The sequence below is a fragment of the Pimephales promelas genome, chromosome 12 (genome assembly GCF_988280905.1).
Source record: "Pimephales promelas chromosome 12, fPimPro1.hap1.1, whole genome shotgun sequence".
In the NCBI taxonomy this organism is placed as follows: Eukaryota; Metazoa; Chordata; class Actinopteri; order Cypriniformes; family Leuciscidae; genus Pimephales; species Pimephales promelas.
Window position 1 is genome coordinate 19,170,231 of NC_142780.1, and position 23,843 is coordinate 19,194,073.

General features: G+C 37.8%; 1 protein-coding gene across 3 annotated transcripts in view; it reads right to left on the minus strand.

Moving 5' to 3' along the window:
- Positions 1–23,435, minus strand: part of ddr1 (discoidin domain receptor tyrosine kinase 1) — a 41,245-nt gene extending 17,810 nt beyond the window's left edge. Inside the window, exons 1-3 of one of the 3 annotated variants that reach the window (XM_089117620.1) lie at positions 23,079–23,435; positions 4,701–4,853; positions 1,706–1,808 (exon numbers count right to left, since the gene is read on the minus strand). In XM_089117620.1, the coding sequence (XP_088973746.1) occupies positions 1,706–1,808; positions 4,701–4,797 (200 nt within the window). In that variant the 5' untranslated portion in view covers positions 4,798–4,853; positions 23,079–23,435. The remainder of the gene's footprint in view (positions 1–1,705; positions 1,809–4,700; positions 4,854–23,078) is intronic. The other 2 variants (XM_089117618.1, XM_089117619.1) reach the window with 2 other exon arrangements.
- Between the last annotated feature and the right edge of the window lie 408 nt (positions 23,436–23,843).

Consider the following 23,843-nt stretch of genomic DNA (forward strand, 5'->3'; position numbering starts at 1 on the left):
GAGACCTCATTGAGACACAGTTGAGATCGAGAAACTGAGACCAGTCTGAGATATTTCTGATTCACCCTTGAATCTTCAGCATGACCTCAGAGACACATGCATCAGTCTCACAAACCCTTTCAAAAACAAAATATAGTCTAGTTCACTGAAATGTTCTTCTGACCACAAATAGGACACTTAAATGTGAAGAGACTGTTAAATTACTGTCATGTAAAATGATCAATCCAGACCCAGTTTCAGAAATCACAAGTACAACAAAGCTGCAAATAAGGAATATTCCAGTTAGTTTTTCTGTAATATTGTTTAAACTTTGGTCATTTAATGTTGTTTTTTATATAAAAGCACAACAGTCAGCTTCCAGAAATAAAAGGTACTCATTTAGTTATAAACTGTTAAATCCTGTTGAAAACCAATGGTTTATGTATGAAATTATTTAACTGAAAGAATAATCAAGAGATTCATCAATTATGAAAATACTTGTTAGTTGAGGCCCTCTTCATTCTGTCTTTTTCTCACTGTATCTTCTGGTCTTCAGTATGCTGTCAGACAGCTGTTTCTCTCAGAGGTCATGTGTGTGAGAAGAACCCTCCCAAATATACAAACATCACACACACCCCTAAACCACTGCATCTCCATCATAAATCCCATCTTCAGCACCTCAGCACTCCATCATTCCTCTAAACCTCCAGCCTCTTTCCACTTTATATCCCTTTCCTGTTTAAGTCTATATCCCCCTCTCGCTTGCGTCATTTTTCCTGTAAGCTCCTCTCCCCTCCGTTCAAAATCCCCCTGCTGTCTTAAACAGAATGTGGACTTAATAACAACCACATGATCTGCGTGTTGCCAAAAGACAGAAACACCCACACACACACACACACACACACACGTCTGGTTTGCTATCTTTTTGGTGACTTTCCATAGACGTAATGGTTTTTATACTGTACAAACTGTATATTCTATACCCTTACACTACCTCTAAACCTACCCATCACAGAAAACTTTCTGCATTTTTACATAAAAAAAACTCATTCAGTATGGTTTATAAGCTTGTTTCCTCATGGGGACCTCAATTTAGGTCCCCAAAGTGACACCCATGAGTCAGTGTGCATTCAGTGCATTCAGAACAAGCACACGCACGCACACATATACACGTTTCAGGATGAGATGGTGATGCTAACCTATGGTGAGCTTGTTTTTGGCTGTTTGTTGTCTGTGTGTCTGTGTGGTACAGGTAAACCCTACATTATGGGGACAAAATGTCATTTTTTGGGTCCCCATGAGGAAAATAGCTAATAAATGTTATGATATTTTCTGTAAATGTAAAATGCTGAAAGTTTTCTGTGATGGATAGGTTTAGGGGTAAGGTTAGTGTTATAATATGTGTATGTGTGTGTGTTGCATCTTCTACTGTGTGAGTGTGTTTGTGTGTGTGTGTGTGTGTGTGGTACTGGCCTGTATTCAGCAGCATGTGAGTCTCGTCCAGACAGACAGTGCTGTAATGTCATTACCTAATGCTCTATATCAGGACACGCTCCATTACTGACATCTCATGTAACCTAATCACGTCCTCTCATGAGCCTCACAGAGCCCACGAACACAAACAACCGACCACAAATCACACAAACACAAAATGAGAGTGAGAATATTTTATTATGTATGCAAGGAGTAAAAGATGTGTGAAATGATATCATGTGCTCGTGCTCACCTGCCGTGTTTAGCCTCGGTCGAGTCCGACCAGGCGCTGGATGCGGTGATGTCAGAGTCGGGTATGGTGCCGTCTTCCATCCCCAGAGCATAGCGACACTTAGCTGTGTGATACACAAGAAACACTTCAGACAGGCACCCTGAACACAAACTCATCAAGAAGAGACACTTATTCTGAACAGTGTTGTCATTTTTTTTTTGTTAATTAAAATAAAGCTGGAAAAAAAATCTAATCTAAATATTAGAATAAAAAAAATAGAAATGTTGTTAGGTAACTGAAATAAAATACTAAAATACTTAAAACTGATATATATTTTAAATATAAATCATTTTAAAACAAAAAGAGTCAAAACCACATAACAAAATTACTAAAACTAAAATGAACATCAACAAATAAAAACCATTTCAAAATATGAAAAAAATTCTATAATAATATATTCATTTAATCAATAACCATTTCAGTTGTATCGGACTCTTGGTGATTCTATGAGCCATCTCTTGCCATACGCGAGAGACTGTTCATGAATTTTCTTGCCGATGATTTTTCTGGAGTAGATCGACAGGTCTTGAGACAGACACACACACACACACACACACACACGCACATAGCACAATTTATCATCTCCAATTCATACTGCCAGTTTAGTGATAGTAATTATTTAGTATCATTTAAACATATATAATAGTACAACTTTTACTAAATACTATTACTAATACTAAAATAAAATTTAAAAAAAATACCTAATGATGGAAATGCCATGCACTTCTACTCTTATTTTTTTTATAAAGATAATGATCATCACAGACTAAATCACACCAAAAACCTGCCCTGATCAACAAAAGGCAATCAATCAAATCAATCAATCAATCAATCAAATCAATCAATCAATCAATCAATCAATCAATCAATCAATCAATCAATCAATCAATCAATCAATCAATCAATCAATCAATCAATCAATCAAATCAATCAATCGATCAATCAATCAAATCCATCCATCCATCCATCCACCAATCAATCAATCAATCAAATCAAATAAATTGTGTCAGAGCTGAGAGGTTTTCAAACGGGGGATTCCAAAACGAAATGCTTGAGGGTCCAACTAGAAATTTGAAAGAAAACAGATTTTGCAAAATGTTAATATTTTACACAAAGCTAACATGCTAACCTAAGACATAAATGAAATATACCAATATTTTTAAGACCTAATTTCTCAAATTATTATTTCTGACATGTAGTAACAGAGTAAAGGACCCTTACAATATTATTGAATAGCAATTTTCCACTATATCTTAGGAGGGGGTTCAATCATGTTTTGGGGTCCCTGTCGTCAAAAAGTTTGAAACTCCTCTGAGTTAGTGGATTAAAATATTTAAATTCATTTAAAGTGGTATTTTGTAGTTAACAATTCAGTTCCTTTTTAGGAAGGAAAAAAAATAATAACTATAGGCTTTTGTTTAACATTGTTTATGAATGACAGTGTCACAAAACAATAGACAACTTTAGTTCCATTCTGTGTTCAATTTTTGAATAAACTAAAAAGAATAAAAAAATAAAGAGGGTCTTTCTCCGACATTTACTAATAAAACACTAGGAATTTCAGTGTGCAAAACTTGTTTTAACATGCTAACTTTTTTTTATCAGATTTTTTATCAGAAGTCCTTGGGGCATTTTGTCCTCACGCTATAAGCAAATGAAGTCCCATATACGGCACAATGTCAAATTCTCACAAAGATACCAAAACAGCATTGCTGCATTGTTGGAATTGCTTCAGCAATGTCTCACAGATGTAGTGCAGGGAGCAGACAAAAAGAAATTAGGAGATGAAATGAGGACAGTAGAGAAAAACACTGGCACAAACACAGTGTTGAAATCATCCGCACGGATCACATGTCAGTTTGTGTGTCAGTTCAGAGGGTGTGCCTGTCAGTGTGTCTGTTGAAACGGTGGGTGGTGGGTGATGGGTGAGGTTTTGGGGGGGACGTACTCAGTTGCTGTAGAGTGAGTCATGAGATAAGAATGCAGAGGCTGGAAAACAAACCCTGCCCAGCCAGTGAGACCCTCACTCACTCACACACAAACACACACACACACACACACACGCGCACATACAGTGGACAGGTGCCTGTTTCATTACATCATCAACCTGCTGCCAATAAAATGCTTTCTCTCATCCAAACTCTCTTTCTCTCTCCATGAGTCTATCACACACCTCCAGCTAATACAGAGCAGATGAGAGCTGCGTTTTACAGTCATTTAAGATTATAAGCAGATGCTCTCTAGTTTCGACACCGAACGCCGGTCTTGGTGACACGAATACAGTCATTTTGTGCTCCTGATCTATTTGCACCTCCACGTTCATCTCTCTCTCCTGTGAAAACACATTATTTCAACCAAAATAATAGCTGCGCTAGGGCAAATTCACCAATTTTAGGGGGTCTGGTCGTCTGGATGATGGTGTGTGTGAAAAATGTTAGAAAAACAATGTTATAACAGTACATAAATGTATGTAGTGTATGCTAAAAAACCTACTCTATCAGTATTCATTACATTTAAGTGAATTCCCCCAACTATTTCTCCTTGCTTCACCCCTCCTTCCCTCTCTCAGTCTCTGGCAAGCTGTACATGCAGACGTTCCAGCTTATTATATGATTAACTATCAGCAACTGATCATGGAGAAAAACACTGCAGCCCTTACACATGGATCATATGTCTTAATTCAGGGACTGGGCTTGAATAGAATGGCTTTTAATCACATTTCATGGGCATTAAAAACACATTAGAAACCCCAACCAACAGAAAAGATGAAGACTGTGAACTAGAAAAGAATAAAGACACAAGAAGACTGAATATAGGAAATTTGACTTTACGACTTTGTGAGGATCCACACATCCTCAGGGTCTGAACGGTCTGACCACAAAACCCCAGTTCAATAAACTGAGAATGGGTGTTTCTCACATTAGCTGTGATTTATGACAACTAAGAGCATTCTTACCAGAGTCAAAATGCCAATCCAAGTCCTGTGCTGATGTCCAGGAAACAAGGACGACCACGAGGAGGGGAGGCAACAACGACAGCATCTTTGTTGCCATTGCAACAGTGACACCTGGTTACCTGTCCAGAGTTGAGCTATCTTCAACAGACATACCTAAGGATGAGAGAAAGGGAGAGAAAATGATTATTACGTTGTTTTTTATTCATATTATTTAATAATAGGAAAACCTGGCTAGTAATTCTGAGCAATGTTTTTTTAAGATGTTGTTCTAATTGGTTCTTGTTTTGGTGGAAATGACTATTAATTGATTTGGGCTGAAATTTGATCTCCGTCAGTTATGAATATGATGTCATAGCGTGTAATGAGGGGAATCTCCACTGATCAACACTTGATGAAGTCAGTTGGATTTTAAGCACTTGATATCACTTCATTTACCCTGGTGGTCCATCAAGTCTTAGAAACTCTCCCAAACACAGCATACTGTCATTCCAAAAGCCACATGTAGAAAAAGAAACTACACACGCCATCTTTTCCATTAACATCACCCCTTCTGTGAGTATGGGATTTGTGTTTGCATGTAAAGGTTCTTTTAGTACATTTAAAAACCACCACCACCACAACAAAAATATAGGAGAAAAATCTTTAAAGTGCAACACAGCTCAACCTAATGTATACACTCAAGTTGCTAAGTTTGTGTTTTTTTGAAGAAGTTAATACTGCATTAAAGTGAATATAAAGTAAAGTCATATAAAGTAAAGACAGTAAAGTCATTTATAATGTTGCAAAAGATTTATATTTCAAATAAATGCGGTTCTTTTGAACTGTCTATTACTCAAAGAATCAAAAGATTATCAAGGTTTTCACAAAATTTTAAAGGGATGATGAACTGAGAAATCAAATTTTCCTCAAGCTTTTGACATCTAAGAGGTCATCATATTATAAGAATATCCTGTAAGTTTCAGAACTGAAAACGTCCTTGTTAAGTCCAATAAAAGCTTTTATTGACACCAGCCTCAGCAAACGACTCGTTTTTCAAAGTGGGGAACTATGACGTCAAAGAGGATGAAACACCACCCCCGCAGAAGAAGATCAATGCCTACTTCAACACAGCCGGTCTAGCCCCGCCCACCGATTCGCGCATTACACGCATAGCGAAATAACATAGATCCCTACCTCGTGATGACAAACCGGATCCAGTTACCGAGCAATACAAAATATTGTGCAGCGCCTGGTTGTGGAAGAAGACAGTCGCTGCATATGCTTCTGCCTCTGGATTCCAATAGTTCCATGGTTAAACTTTATTTTTAATGAAGTTCCAGCTGATGAGGGTAAAACATTGTCGTCTGTTCGCTTCATTTCAATGAGGATTGTTTTGTAAACAAGACTGGATTTGCAGACCGATTAAGAGTAAAGAATGGTGCTGTGCCGTCTATATTGGATCTGACAGGAATGGTGCAACACACGGACTCTGGGGCGAATCCGTTTGCCATTTTACGACATTGGACGTTTTCAGAACACCATTATAGAACTCATTATAATATGCAAAACTGTTATCCACTCACAGCAGTGGGCGTTTATTTCCAAGTCTTCAGTGCGAGACACCCATAAAAACAAAGCGGTTTTCAGCTAGGCTCAAAACTAGGGTACAAAATAGCCTATTACTTATTTATTTTGATGTTTTTGAATGCGAAAACCAAGCGAACGTCATAAGTTGACCTCAGACAACAATATAATAAAATTTAAAAAGCCAGTTCATGACCCCTTTAAGCAGCACAACTGTTTTCAACATTGATAAGCATATTAGAATGATTTCTGAAAGATCATGTGACACTGAAGACTGGAGTAATGATGCTGAAAATTCAGCTTTGCCATCACAGGAATAAATTACATTTAAAATATTATAAAATAGGAAAAAGTTATTTCAAAATTGTAACAATATTGCTGTTTTCACTGTATTTTTGATCAAATAAATGCAGCCTTGGTGAGCGTAAGTCTTTAAAAAAACATTTGTAAACATCTTACCGCCTACACATTTTTTTAACTGTAGCAATACAGTTTTTTCACACATCACTCATGCTGTTATTCCAGCATCATCTGGCATTACAGTTATTTCATCCCCATCACAACATGGTCTCAGTAAATGTGATTTGTGTTTGTATATGTGTTTTTCACAGCGGCGCGTCCCACAAATCCATGGAATGAGGGGTCTCTGTGAGTGTGTGTGTGAGGTGGCAGCTGTCCCCGTGCGGAGTGACAGCGCTGCTTCTGGGGTCTGTGAGAGACAGACAGCTGATGCACAGCTGTGCAGACACAAGGACAAACAGAGTAGGAGAATCTGAAAGGAGGTGTGGAAAAGAGGTGTAGACGAGGCGTGCATGTAATAGACCCAGCTTAATGGACTGTGCATTAGTGTGTGCATGTCATATTCAACATACTGTCTCTGTGTGTGTGTGTGTGTGTGTGTCTCTGTGTGTGTGTCCGCAGCAGCCAGTGCAGCTGTCCTGAGCTTGAGACAGGCGGTGGCCAACATACACAGACTGCAAGTGTTTCCAAACCCAGGGAAAACAGAAAGAAAGGGATATCAGTTTATGTGCCAAATAATTCGCTATTGTAACCCAAGTTTGAGTTTATTACAGTTGGCATTGTGAATCCTCTCACGTCTGTTGACAATAAGTGCAATCACTGTTGCGTAACCTTAGCAACCCATCAACAATTTTAATTAACCGAATCCAAAGATTGAGAGAGAGAGAGAGAGAGAGAGAGAGAGAGAGAGAGAGAGGGATATTCATATCTCATATCTCGCCATATTCAAATAAATAATTGACTTTGGGAACAAAAGAAAGTTAGTCACCAGTTGGCTGGTAACTTTATTGTTAAGCTGCAACATTACGTCATTAAAGTCAAACTTTATAAACAAAACCTTGATCAAATAAAATAAAATCTTGAGTAAATAAATGATATACCAAATGTAAATGGAATCTAATGTTTTTGGGCATTTAAATTTAATGCAGTTAGATGAACTTTAGAATGCCTTTCTGACCCATGTAAGTACATCTTTATTTAATTTCATAATTCTATGGTATTTTAAATTGTAACATAGTAGTCTGATGATGAAGAGGACTAAGATTCCTAAAGGTTCAAATAACAAGTCTTTATTCAATAAAACAAACACAGGTAGATCCAAAGGTTATGAACAAACGATAAGTGTAACACACGAACAATACCCGACCATGAACTGAATAAGGAGGAACTAAATGACGGACAGGTGTATTGGCTGCATGAATGTCTATGGTAACTAAAGACAGCCGGGAAACAAAGAATACTCAAGTCAATGAAAATGAAACTAAACAGACAAAACGTTCCAGAAATATGGTAAAGTAAAATATACTTTAAAGAGATACTCCACTTTTTTTGGAAATATGCTAATTTTACAACTCCCCCAGAGTTAAACTGTTGAAAACTCAGTTTTACTCACTCATGGTACGGCAGTGAAGTTTCCTGATTATTACGCAGGAATGAGAGCAGGGACGTGCACAGGAATTTTGAGGGGCAGTTGCTCTGACCTGAAAAAAGGGCACCCCCCCTCCCCCTCACGGGCTATATGAAGGAATATATTCAGTTGAATTTGTCACCTTCCAAATGGGCTCTATGCACGGCGGTATTTCCGGTGAAGCATTAGGGATGCTCGATAACTTCCGCCGATCATAGAGTCCAATGCAATACCGAGAATTTATATTGAATTTTATACTCCATGGTTATACTAATGAAACGTTAGTCACAAAAACAGATAAAACAGACACCCCTCGTTGTGTTTATGCTTCTTTTTAAAATTATATTAAATAAATATAACTATATATAAAATTACATCCAAACGTGTGTACGTTTCGTTTCAAAGACGGGAGGACAGTAAATTTTGAAGACTCTGCCATAATCCCGTTTTCCTCGGTTCTCCTCCGCTTAAATCTACACAACCGGAAATGGACGAGCATCCTTACGTCAAATGCGGAACTTATGCGTGCATATAGCCCATTGCCTTATCTGGCCGTGTTTATGTCCAAACGCAATGCCTCATCTTATGGTCTTATTATTATTTATAAAGATTGCAAAATGTCAGAGATGAGACAAATGAGCAAAAGAGTTCCTCATATTGTTGTTTATTGTTTTTTTTAAATTATTATTATTTATTTATTTATTTGAAAAGAAATAATCTGGATTGAATGGAAAAACTCAAAAAAAGAAAAAACGCTTAGATTTCGGGAAAAAATACAATCTTTTTTTGCCAATCCTGACCTCCCCCTGGGGCCCTAAGCAAAATTCTGCTATGGGGCCCTCTACCTGATCTGTGATGCCGTGAGCCATGTAAACCATTTGCCATTGCCACTCAATACCGCCCAATACAATCCTCCCTCCTTTAAACAAAACAGTCAAAGAACAAGTACAACAATACAGAACAGAATGAGGTTCAAACAAACAATATTTACTGAATAAAGCATTTTTATAGAATGTTAAGATAACAAGTGAATATTAACGTAAACATAAATAAGAAGAAAATAATAAAGTACAACCCTGAACTTTGGCTTTTGGGATTAACTTTGGTTCTCTCTACAGCCAGGGTATTTTTCGGAATCAGTAGCCTATGATTTTTATTCATTTATTTTTTTTATGCATGTTGAAGCAAATCTTGATTTATTGTTATATACTGAGGGATTTGCATTCATATTGACCAGAATGTCCAGCTAATCATCATTTTAAATTCAATATAGCCTATAAATCAATAGTCAATCAATGTCAAATTGCCAATACATTGGTTTCTTGCATAATTAGTGCAGTTGTTTAGAGTTTTTAACTACACTGAGACTAGATAATCAGTGTCTTTATAATGTGTACTTTGATTGGGAGTGCCATCATTCACGTATTGTACAGTATTTCTGGTCTCCACATTTCTGCTTGAAAAATGCGAGTTTCATTTCGTGCACGCGCATATGAACGCAACACACGCGACGCGGTTATGTTTTCCGAGCTGTAGTAAACAAACACTGTTGTTGCACTTTGTCGTTTATAAAAAACAAAACGTAATAAATAATGGTATTTTACTCTCACTTTTGTCAGGCAAAAAGTGATGCAAGAGATGCACTGCCTGCCCAGATAGGTTAGCAAGACCAAAAACCATCAAACTTTGCTGACATCAAACTAGAGAGGAGAGAACACAAGTTTACCTGACTGCTGTTCCCGCAATTCACTCTCATGTTTTTCTTCTTCCTCTTTTCGTGACGAGAAGGATAGTTTTGCTTCATTTTGTCATGGACTTCGTACACATTAATTAGCGCGCGACACGAGATGGAGGCGCGGCCTGAGTAATTTGCGGTGCCTTACCGCACCGGTCGCGTGCAGTCTATGGTCGCGTGAGGCGCTGCAGCCACGTAAACAGTTTGACTTTCCCTTTCAGTGCCCGAATGGAAGTAAATGAGGCTTTGCGATTTTTATATTATTTTTTTGTCTAGGCCTACGTGAAATTTTACATCCATTGTACGATTTTTTTTTTCCTCGGAAGGGCAACCTGAGTCGAGAAGGGCATATGGGCAGTTGCCCGGGCAACCTGAGCAACCCCCCTGTGCACGTCCCTGAATGAGAGTATAGTTCCTAGCAGTGTTGTAGTCGAGACCACCTCACTCGAGTCCGAGTCGACACCGAGACCAGAGAGAGTCGAGTCCGAGTCAAGACCGAGTCCATAGAGAGTCGAGTCCGAGTCAAGTCCGAGACCAGAGACAGTCGAGTCCGAGTCGAGACCGAGACCAGTGAGGGTTGATTACATAATTTACTTCTATTTACTTAGAGAAATCCTTTTTTTTTTTTTTTTTTTTTTTTTACTGAATATGATCATCAGTTTAGGGTAAAAAGGCCACATAGTAGGTGGTGTTAAAAGTAATTTTATTACAATTTGTCATGCGCAGTTGCGCACTAGAAAATCACCAATCACTGGGCGTGTCAATCAATTTAAAGAAATATTTTATTAACATATACATTAATAATCATGAAAAATATTTTTAATTGAACTCGAGTGGACTCGGGAATAATTCTGAGTCCTAAAAAAAAAATGTTCGAGTACGAGTCAATTCCGAGTCCAAATGGACACGAGTCCATGACAAGACCAAGACCATTAAAATATAAGGCGTTTCTCAATGTCAAGGAAGGATCCTCGGAAGCCGGAATTTCGAGGATGCTACGTCATCGACGTCCGTCGAAGGACTGTTCCAATGTCGAGGATCCTCAGAATTTCAACCAAGGACTGAGTCCTTCGTTCGGAAAATATCCCATACACAGGAAAGGATGCATATGTGTAGCCTTCGCGCTCTTAAATCACCCACAATCCTATGCGCAGCTTTGCTGTCTTGTTCAAAAACTAAAAAATGTCGACCGTTAGCGGAGTCGGAGTGATAACGGCAATATGCTTTCAAATGTAAGAAAGTATTATTTCAGTTTAGCCATTTATTTAATGTTTGTTAAACTATTTAACATATCGGCTCAAATTTGCTGAGGGGATTTAAAGCTGTTCCCTTTTACTAGTGATTATAACTTTTTAATTTTTACTTCATATAACGTTATAGCCTTTTTTTGTTGGTCACATATTTTACAATTGCATGTTTTAACAGCTAGATTATGTTGCTATGGAGGTAGTTCTGTTCACTCCGGTAATAATCGTTTTTGAAAGAATAAACTCGTTTTTAAATAAATATTTAGTGTTAAATTATTGATTTATTTGGTAGGTATGTTATAACTGGGAAAATAGCGAGGCGGTTGCGAATAACCCCTTCAGGCTGATCAAGATCCCTCTGCTTTAGAGTTTGCGGGGTTGTGTTCACTAAAACAACTGTCTGGTTATACATTATCCCTTATACTTTATTTATTTATTTCTATGAGGACTGACAAGAAAAAAATAACGACTGTCAAGTGTATTTAAACAGTGCAGTACACCAGCACTATGATTTTTGCGATGACGCAATGACGTGCACTTGCTAGCCTGTTCCATTTGCATGTTCTCCGAATGCTAAAGAGGACCCTTGCCTAGCCTCTGAAGGAAATGACTTGGAAGGACCCGTCCTGCCAAGGAAGTATCCTTGACATTGAGAAACACCTATTGTCTCAGCCTCAGACGTCACGCCCACGGAACGTTGGCTAAACGTCTGATGCATATGGTACACTTAACTGGAAACACTTCAGGAATGTCGAAGTCGTCATCTGATTGGTTGAATTTTATCGGATTTCCGGGGGGCGTCAGTGTCGCGTTTATTTTCGGTCCGCCGGGAAACAAAGCGCAGAAGTGTGATTGCGGAAGAAAAACTGTTGAGTTTATGAGTGACAATGAGCATTAATCAAGATCAGCTAAACGTAGTTGTATGTCCCCTCCTATCGATTATGGAAAATCAAGTGAAGTACTTAATTGCGAAGGGGATATCAGCCGCGTTTGTGGGCAAACATGAAACAACAGACGCTGACATCGCAGCTGGCCGATTCAGTATTCATATATGCGCACACTGGATTATAAGGTGCATAAGATACTGCAGAGTCAAACGTTTGACTGCGAGAATTCAATGTGCGGCGGCTCGCTGACAGCTAACGTTACAGCTGGCTGTTTTGAATGAGACGAGCCGGTAACTGTGAACGGGGAGCGCTTTATGAACATAACTGTGACGCACGAGCAGCGCCGGGTACAGTGTGTCTGAGTGAGCGCTCGTGAGCACGTGATTTACACACATAACCTGATTTATACGAGGTTGAACTGGCCGTGTGACAAAGCGGGCATAAGATGGACATGAGCGCGAGTTTGTGGGTGAATTTAATAACGCGGACCGTTGTTAACGAGCGCCTCCGGTGACTGCTGCTGAGTCTGACTGACTTGTTGCACGCCGGTCTGATGTTGTGGGGACATTTCCACGCCGCGAAACGTGACGCTGAATGAAACGAACTGTAATTGGTTGTTTGACATGTCGGTCAAACGGCCTTATGGGCGGGCCTTGGCCAAAGAAAGCTGCTATGAATTCCAGACCTTCAGCCGTCAGTCTGAAGGTCTGGCTACGCGAGACTAATTAAAATATGGTCTCGAGACCGAGTCCGAGACGAGTCCGAGTCTCGAGTACTACAACACTGGTTCCTAGTCATATCAGGCTAGAAAATCGCTACTTTACATTTTCCGTCTGTCTTAGTGCACGATGTAACTAGAAGAGTCAAGTTTTAAAAAGGAAAAATATCGAAACACTTTGGTCATTCTTTTGGGAGAAATGCTAATGGTCTTGTGCACTTCAATGATGTATGCTAAGCTATGCTAAAAGTGGTACGGCCAGATCGGCTGAACGGATTCAAAAACGCCAAAACTCAACAGTTTAACTCTGGGGGCGTTGTAAAATGAGCCTATTTCCAAAAAAAAAGTGGAGTATCCCTTTAAATGTAATTTCTATTGAAATTGGCATGTCATTTAAATGTATTTGTAATAACACATTTGTAATGCCGTTGCAATTTAGTACATTTAAAATAATACTTTAAATGTACTAAATTGCAACTAACTTTGTGAATTCACAATATGAACTTTAAATGCAATATTGAATATCATTGTACAGTTAAAATTATAATCAAGTAGGCCTATTTTATATATGATTTAGAATGTTAGTCAACATAATAAGTATGCTCATCAGAAGACAATCAAAACTTCATTTAAAACGAACTTTAAAGGAAAGCTTGTGTAATTAATTTTTCATTTCAAACTAAAAACGTAAAACTTATGTGTTTTAGCCGTTCGTTTACATCATAACAGCGTTTTGAATTCCTGAAACCACAAACTTTAGAAATCGTGTTTCAAAGTGCAAGTTATTGAAAACGTTCTCCGTGTAAACAACAAAGACGTGAATCAGTGAAGACTATGACGTCATGCACATGCGTGTTACATGTTGAGTCTATAGTGTTTCATCGTCATCTAATGGGCTGGCAGCAGAATACAGGGTTCTCAGTATTTTTCGCAGATCCGTGTGTTTAACAATGGTGTCGTCTGTAGGGGAAAACTCAAAGGATAAACATCTCCGCTTTAAGCATATCGCTATCGTGTAAAAATGTCCCCTTAGTTAAGAACTAATTGTGTTTTTTTTTTATTGGCATTATTTGAGCTTATGAAATGTATGATTCAATGTTGATCTTTTTTATTTCTGATTTGATATTTTTTTAATCAAAAAGTAATTTTGATAAACACTTATGCAGAACTATTTCCACATTAAAGGTAAGAGCTGTACTGTACTTGCATGGCTTGAAATCCTCATTCCAGGGCAATTTCAAACACAACCACATGAACTGACTTGCCTTTGATATAATGCTGAGAATGATGTAATGACGTGCTGTTTGTCAATATGAAAGTTTAAAAAATGGCTAAATCATCCCATTTTCATTAATACAGAAATGTGTCAAACGGTTTAATTGCCCGTAAAAAAAAAATACGCATGGCTTGGTATTGGCAGTGACAAAAAAAAGCACTCCTGCAGGCGAAGGAAAAAAACTCATCAGAATAATATAAAACTCAGGAAATGAGTCTAGCTGTAAACTCAAAGGTAGTGCAAGTTTATATGTTCAGTTTGATCTGATCTTTCACTTTCCCCTATAACTCTCATTTTATGTTCTGCAAAGACTAAATATTTTCGATATAGCAGCATTAGCTTTGGGTCTCCCTGCTGGAGTGAATGAGCTCAACCTCCTCGGATCTGGTCCAGTGGGAGGCCTATAGGAAACGCTCTGGAATGAAGCCCCATATACTGTGTTCAGTTTAAACAGATGAAGATCTTAAACACTCAAATGACTCATTGCATACATCAAAAGTCAATCAGAACCCCCCTATACCTTATACAGTAACAATGAGGCTCATTACTCAGGTTGACACAGCTGAGGTCACTCTGGGTGTGATTCTGCTCAGGGGAGTTTCACACAGCAAATTCGTCAGTTCAGCTCCATTTAACAAAACCCTCAGTGACAAAGTTTTAACTGGCTGGCCTGAAGCAAGTTCACACACACAAACACATCAAGAACTGCCAGTATTAGACCTGCTGATAAAGCAAATCTCACAAATGTGTTTTAGAGTCTATAACCCACACAACCGTAGGGCAAACTCCTTGAAGCATTTCAGTACGTGTGGTGTCACATCATCCCTGACTTTCACCTCCATCTGCACTGTTTAACCCCTCAAGGGCTGGGACAAGCTTGAAATCAAAGTTAAATACACTTTCAAAGTTCCAAACAAGTGAACCACTCAAAAAAATATCTGGTTCATATCTCAGAAAAAAAAAAGAAATTCACAGCTAAATTAGTTTATTTCTTAAAGAAAATCTCTCTTTCTTTCTCTGTCCCTATATATATATATATATATATATATTGTAAAGTGTATTATTTCTTTTCCATTGACATTTCTTTTCCAACAGTTTTTCTTTCACCATGTCAAATCTCAATATCATCATCCCTAATGACATTTGTGGTTATAAGATTCATAAATTAAGTCAAAATGGAGAAAGGATGGAAATGATGTTCTCTTAAATAAGATTTTGCTATGGAGGTTGTGTGTTTGCATAGTCTTAAATCATAGGAATAATCTAAATAATCCAAAATATGGTAAATTTTTGCTAGGTGGTATTTTGGTCCATTACTTTATTTCTTAATATATATATATATATAGCAAATAAAATGCACAATGTCAAAATTCATTCTATTTCATGCAATAATAAATTTTACTGAGAATTTATGTTTATTTCTTTGGGATGTTGTCTAAATTTCAAGTTGCAAAAGTAAAGCTGGAGCCACAATAAAAGGTTTTAAAAATCCGATATGGGGGGGGTCACTCTTAACACACCTCACACCACGGGAAAATCTGATGAAATAATGTGTAGAACCATAAAGATAATCGGGACTTTACCTAGGACTGTCGGAAGGGGAAATATTTTTTTCCAAAATCACTCCAAATACAACGGGTGGTGGGACTTAATGATAGGTCAATTGTTCCAACTGTTTTTTTTTTGTTTGTTTGTTTTTTTGATGTTGCGATTTGCCAAGTTGGATTCAGACCTGGGTCTCCTGAATGTACACCACAGTTCAACATCCCTTACTAACTGCTAGGCCCGGTCTCTAGACTCTGACAAATCCCAATTAAAATTTTTAGTAAAGTGTATAGGATATTATATGGCATTACTCTTATTTCATCACCATAACAACGTCATAGTGTTGTTGTTATAACATTAATAGAGTAAAACAGTGTCCAACTAGTTTTAAATGACAGTGCAGATGGTCACATTTCACTACTTCGTGTATATGTAAGGCTGTTGAGTCAGTGAGGCAGATGAAAAGTTTCCAACCACTCTGTCCAAATCTGTGGAGAATGACTTAACACAATGCGTGTGTTCACATTGGCATGAGAAAGAATCGATGAGTGATGCTCGTGCTGAGGAGACTCGGCTCGCCTGTTTTGATGTTTCCCTTTAAACCTCTGGCGTTCTTCTGTCATTTTCGACCAAAAATTTTTATTGGTACAAAACTTGGTAAAGGTTTTGGCTATGTGAACACCAAAAAATCATGGACCTGAGTCGAAAAGGTTAAATGGTCCTGAAAAATATAGTCACACTTGTGTTCCTCACGGTCAAAATGAAATGAATGGGAGATTACTGGAAACTTTTGGTACTGTGCACAAACAAAATCTTACTTTTTTTGAGCTCCGATTTGGAACACAACTTGTTTAGATTAATGGCTTTGATCTTCAAGCAGTTTCAGAGTAAAATGTGTTTTTGAAAATATATATTTCATATAAAAATTAAAAATAGTATTTTTGTACATTTTTCAAACAATAAGCGTAAAATTGTGCAACGTTCACTTTTTAAAACTTTTTTCACTTCAGCGATAATTTGTCAAGTGTCGTCTTTAAAAAAAGAGATCAAACTTGAGTCTCTGCTCTAAAAGCATTCAAAACGGTTTAAGGTCTATATGACCAAAAAGCAAATAAATGAATCATAACTACATCATAAATATAATTTAGTTCCATAAAATCCCCTAAAAATTACAAAATGTAAAATAAAAAATATTATCAAACTAAAATATATTACATTCATTTCATTGAAATAAACAAATTGTTTGGTCATTTTTGACAGCGACGCGAAGAGCATCAGAGCGTTAAGCATCAGATCAGTGCACAAGTGACCTATGATTCTTTAACACAAAGAGTCTGACCACACTCTGAAGTTGGCTATCCGACAGCAGCAGGATTTTATTATGAATGAAGGGGTGAGTTTATACTTGGACACATCATTTTTATGCTAAATCATGACTCAGGTGTGCGTCAGTCCACGGTCGCACGGATGAGCTATTCCTTCGGCAGTCCTGCCAAGATGACTGTTAACTTGCGAATTTGCGGCTGACAGGAAGAGGAACTCAGAATTGCTTACTAAATGAACAGGAAAAAGAACAAATCAGACAGAGAGAGGAAGAGTGAAACGAACAGGACCGAGAACAAAGGCAGTGAAGGTTGAATAACGACAGGAAGAGTTAGTCACTTTACAAGAAAAGAATATTTTACGGGAATTATCTGGGGTGGGCCAAATTATTAAAGCCTTGGTTTAAGCCTCCTCTACACGAAAAGCTCACCCAGGCCAGCTGACATTATATACCATTGACCCACCAGGTACACTTGCTTGATTCACCTAGTCACCCCATCAAACACTCGCAGCTGACAGTTCCCACCACAATACAGTTACCAGACCATTTGAACAGAAAGCCAAATCCATTTTCCCATGCACTACTAGTCAGAGAACATCATCCTATTCAGTTTCCTCATCTTTGAGCTCATAAAATAAGAAATGTGTTTTCTCAGAACCATCTGTGTTGATCTACCAATTATCAGGAAAAGTAATCCGTGAGGTCAGATATTCTTTGGAATGACAGAATGTACTTCAGGAAAAATATGATCGGAGTCTGACCTCTTTTTGCATGTCAAGATGACTTTGAAATGGAGGTGTAAATGAAAGTTTGGGTGAAACTTTTTCCATCTAATCCTGTCAATCATGACAAGGAAATGCTAGCAGCAATAGCTCAATTATTCTGCTTAAGAATCAGTGGTGAAGTGCATCCACACTGATGACATGTGCCTATTAGCAAAGAGTCTAGGTAAAATAGACATGAAACATGTATTTTTGATTACGCATACCAGGCCAGTAGTTGGCGAAGTCACTTTGTAAAGAAAAACTGTGCGCCTATAGACTGAACACATGCATGTGGACATAGCATGTGGATGGCAATCAGCTGGCTCAAACAATGTACTTGGAGGAAATGCTCCCTGGTTTTTCATGCCAAACGTATTATTCGACCATTGTGGTGGTTTAATTGTGACTTTATCTGTAGCAAATTGCCAATCAAGTCAGCAAAGTTTCACAAGCAAGCACTGGATTCATGGAAATTGGCTTTTAAGCATAATTTTTGTGAAAAAAAAAGCGTTAATTGAAAAAACAAAGAGAAAAAGTTTGATACTGCTTTTTTGTTGAGTAAGTGCAGATTGGCTTTGGACCTTGAAGAAAAATGAAAAAAAAAAAAAATAGAAAGAAAGTTGAGTAATGTTTTTAAATAAAGGGTTAATAATACGGTAATTCAAAACGGGGAAAAGACAAGAAAGGATGGCATTTTTCAAAAGAAGCCAAAAGTGAGAAGAAGAAAAAGTGAGTGGACAGGTCAAACGGAAAGGCGTAACGTAAAGCTCAGCAATGTGAACAGCACTGATTTATGCTGAAAACACCACCAACCTGTGAGTGCTCGCACAAAACCTTAGCGTTAGATTGCACCAGATGTATCTGGACTTATGATTTGAATCAGATATCACCAATGCAGAAAAACATCTCAAGTCAAAGCTGTAGGTGCAGTATCCGCCTGATGTCTGGAGGATTACTATAGTTTTACAAAGCAGAAGTGAGAGATGCATGGTTTTCCTCTAGTGTTTCATTTGGCACTTGAGATTCAAGCGAATAAAAAAAAAGCTGCAGCTTTGATGTTGAATGTTCCTGTATTCACAAACAACTTTCAAAAGCTTGTCTATATTTGCTCGAAGCCATGAGTAATTGCAAGAGAAATAAATGAGCCTGACAGCAGTTGCGAGAATATGTATGTTTTTTACTTATTATGCCGAAATCAAAAATCTCCAACCTGTTTATACATTTTCATATTACTCTTAGGTTCATACACCTGCAAGATGTATCAAGAGGACAAGCTAATGAGTTGTTCCCACTCTTTTAAAACTATAAACAGGGTGTTCACTTTAGTGTTGGAAGTTTCTGTTGGATCCTGTATGAATCAGTCTGAATAACACTTTAGTTTGTCGACTCGCTCTCCATGCGGTTCTGAAACAGCAAGTTGGTTTAAAGCCTGCTGATGTGTGCAGATCTGGCTGTAATGTTTCACGTTGTGGTTACAGAACCTTCAAGTAAGTCATTAATGAAGGCAGTGAAACCCTTATGTGAAAGTGATTCACACAGGCCAAGGATCTACAAACACTGATTTCTTCAACGATCCACGCTTCAACAGCGGGGTTATGTGTGATTCATAAAATAGATGAACATCACATAATATGGAGCATGATGAATCAATAACAAAGGCTGAGGTTTCTTCATCAAATCCAACATCACTTATTCATTCATACATCTTATCAGGTTTAATATTTCTAAGATGTAAACATGGAAAGTCAATTTGTTAAATGAAAGTTCTGACTTTAAATGGGAAACCAAAAAAATGTTTTTTCATTATGACTTCATGCCATAATCATTACATAATCATGCAGAAATTTGACTTATTTAGACTGTTATTGGAATATGGATATTTTTTCTTGCAAAAACGCATCGTTTAGCTTCAGAAGGCCTTTATTAGCCCCCTGGAGCCGAATGGATTACTTTAATGAAGGATGGATGCACTTTTTTGGAGCTCTATTCAGGCTCTATTCCCTCCCATTATAAAGCTTGGAAGAGCCAGGATACGTTTTATTTAACTCCAGTTGTGTTTGGCTGAAAGAAGAAAGTCATATACACGAGAGTGAGCAAATTATGGGATCATTTTGATTTTTGGGCGAACTAACCCTTTAAGTATGGAAGCTTGTTTCCGCCACAGAATGAAAAATAAAAAAGTTAATTGCAACTTTTTATCTCGCAATTCTGACTTTATTTCTCAGAATTGTGAGATATAAAGTCAGAATTGCATGATATAGTCACAATTGCGTGTTATAAAGTCAGAATTGCGATATATAAAGTCAGAATTGCTTGATATAGTCACAATTGCGTGTTATAAAGTCAGAATTGCGAGATATAAAGGCAGAATTGCATGATATAGTCACAATTGCGAGATATAAACTCAGAATTGCGTGATATAAAGTCGCAATTGCGTGTTATAAAGTCAGAATTGCGAGATATAAAGTCATAATTGCATGATATAGTCACAATTGCAAGATATAAACTCAAGAATTGCGTGATATAAAGTCGCAATTGCATGTTATAAAGTCAGAATTGCAAGATATAAAGTAAGAATTGCTAGATGTAAAGTCGCAATTGAGTGTTATAAAGTCAGAAATGCATGATATAAAGTCAGAATTATGAGATTTCAACTACTCTGAGGGGGAAAAAAGTCCTTTTTCACCCTTGGAATTGGCCTGATAACTGAGAAAAGATGTCAGAATTTCGACATCTAAACTTGCAATTATGTGTTATAAAGTCAGAATTGCGAGATGTAAACTCGCAATTGCGAGAAAAAAAGTCAGAATTGCGAGATAAAAAGTCGCACTTCTTTTTTATTTTTATTTTTTTTATTCAATATTTAAGAGTTTCAATCTTCATTAATATTAGGACATTGTATAACCCTGATATTTCTGAGTTTATGTCTGCAAAAAACAAATGTCAAAATAAATTGTTATTCATGCATATCCAAGCCAGTGCATCGATGAATTGCATTTTTAAACCATTTCTGGATAAATGAACAGATTTATAGATCTTCCAAATATGAATTGTTTATATATTGACGTTTATGGCCTTGATAAATGTATATGTACATGCAAACACCCACAGCACTTTAATGTCAAAAGAGACTGAAGATATAGACACAGTGATGTGTAACTTCAACATCAAGATGGGACAGCGCTGAGACAGTGATGGAAGAAAGGAGATGAACAGAATGTGAAATAAAGTTAGACATTACTCAGGAGGATGAATTACAGCATAAAAGGTATGTGAACTGAAGAGAGAGAGAGAAGTATAGGGTGTGTCAAAAGATAATATAATAGATGAAACAAGACTAGAAAACGTCTGATGTTAATTCCAACCGAGAGCACATTTCCACTTTGTATGCCACCAGTGTCTCTCCCTCTCTTTTAATTCTCCTTCAATCCCTCCATCTTTTCTTTACCCACCACACGCTAGTCAGAGATTAGCCTGCTCTTTACAGAAATGTGAGTGTGAAGACAAAAAGGTTTAAAAGATGCATGAAAAACATTTCATTGCGACCTCACACACGCTCATAAGTTTTTTCTTCTTCATGTTCATGAAGAAAACAAATCCAATGGAAATGATTTATAGTTCTTTCTCTGTATCTAAATAGACCCAAATTTTCCCAAGTATGATGCCCTAGATTTCTTCGGTAATTTCTCCACAAACAAAACTCACAATAAAACACTCATTCCTCAGATCAATGCTTTCAACTTCCTCAGAGATGTTTGCTGAGCGTGTGTATGTCTACACACACACACACACATTCCTTTGTACCCCTCTTGGCACTTGGTCCCCTCCCTTGGTGACGCAGCACAATTCATTTCACTTTTCATTGTGCCTTTATTCACGAGTCCCAAACCCCTTTTAAACAAAAAGAGGAGAAATAGAAGATGGAATGGGGGGATGGGTACATTTCCAGCTTCTTGGTGCATTCATTAGCATCTCTTCATAGCTTTTGCGCATACAAAAGGCAATTCAAATGTGCTTTATTGGCATGACAGGCATTGTGGTGTATTTCTAATGTTTACAATGAACCTAGAATCAAGAATCTACATAAAGCACAGTATAAAGTCGCTTTTCTGATGCTGATCCGTCCACAAGGTCTCACACTGGGCAGAAGTCACCTCTGGTGCAGAAGGGTCTCATATTTACAAGGTGGTGATTTTTTATGACTTTGAATGGAAATGTAAGATTTTTTTTAAAAATGAGGGGTTCATCTACATGAACATTCCACATCTTCATTCTGCATCGCAACTGTGGTTTGGTGGTGCGGGTAACAGGTTGAGCATTTTCTTCTATTTTTTTTTTTGTAAAATTGTTTTGTGTTATATTGTTATTACTTGTGTTGTGTGTGTGTGTGTGTGTGTGTGTGTGTATATATACCCCCATTGAAAATGAGATGCTACATCTCAAGGGGTTATTTTTTCAACAAATTCAAATATAAATAAACAAATGTGTAAGACTAACCTATTGATTTCATGTCAGCATTTTTGCATGGCAGATTATGAGTCATATCAACAGAGCTTTTTTTAAATAATATTTGTCCCTCTGAAAGATTGTATCCATCTCAAAAAGTCAAGGATTTTCTTTCATTTTACCACCCAAGTAGTAAACATGTGCTGACAATGACAATTTGTGACTAAACCGTAATGTGACCATATTTACAAACTCTAAATGAGTTCAAACACCAAGCAAGAGCAAACAAACATAAATCAGCATAGTAGCTAGGTTTGATAACAACACCGTGGCTCGTCAGTTTTGGAGTGTTTTCTACACTGCTCTGCAATTACAGTTAAAAGCAAGATTGCTGTAGCCGATAAATACTGCTAACTGACGCGTAATGCCGGGGCCACAGGTGGGTAAATATACCACCATAGCCTTCAAGCTATTTCATATTTGAATGTTGGCATTAAACCCGGGTTCCAGGTATCATAAACAGGAGCCATTTAAATTCGTCGAGTGGGTGTGAATAACAACTTCACAAACAAACAACAGCACGACTCGATCCGCAGCAAAGCAGACCGAGCGCATTCCCGGTACAGTGGCAGACATCCAAACTCTTCACGTACACACTCCGAGACTCTTGGCCGCCATGCACGAGACAGAGACAGTTAAGTTTACTCGCGCGACGACTTAACACATTTGTGCAGTCTAAAAAAACTCACGCAGAATGCAAGTTAGTGGAAATTAAGGCAAATGCGTTTCCACGCAGCGGTCGAAACAACACTGACAATCCGAGAATCGACAGTGCATTAACTAAAAATGAGGAAGTCACAAGTAACATCTGACAACTTGCAAAACTTATATAAACTAACAAGTTACAATTATCGGAGTAACGCTAGGCTATTTTCTGATCACTCACCTAGAAGTCTGACAGAACGCGAAATCGTCTCCAAATGTAGGAAATCGCCCGATTCTTCTTTTTAATCCGTGTAGTTCACTTTGGCAGGTTGTTTTTTATATTAGTGGGTAAATATAGTCTGATTTTGTGCTTAGAGCCACACAATAAATGAATAAACACAATAAAAAAGGAATTGGCCAAAAGTTTCTGAAAGCAAGCAAGTTGTACGTCCCACGTTTGAAAAGGTTTGTAAGTAGGAATGTTCTGTTAAATCCCACGAGCGCAAGTGACACGGACGTCCTTATTTATTTCTCAATCAGTGCTTCTCTCTCCGCGCGCTCATAAGCGCTGAGCTTTTGAGACCTCTTTCCCTTCCCCTCAGGGCTTGCAAACACGACCAGGTGCTCATTTACATAACTGCACTAGCTGCGTCCAATGGCAGCACTCAGTCAGGTGCTTCTTTAAATATTTCATGAGGCAATTGTCCAATCAGAAGCGAGTAAAGCTGGGAACCCGTGACCTGGCAGCGTAGCTGTAAATGATACGCGTACCCTACCTCTGAGAGACTTTATACAAAAAGTGGTACAGGAACGGAGAACGGATTTGGGGAATAGGAAATTTAATATTGTTGGTAAGGAAACAATACAGGATTTACCTTGTTAACCCTTTCTGGTGTCTACGTAACTCTTGTATTGGCTAAATTTGTAATAACTAAACATTATGTTGGCTTTTCTCAGCGTTTGATGTTAGCGCCTATAGAAAGTACACCTCTGTAGTGTTACAAGA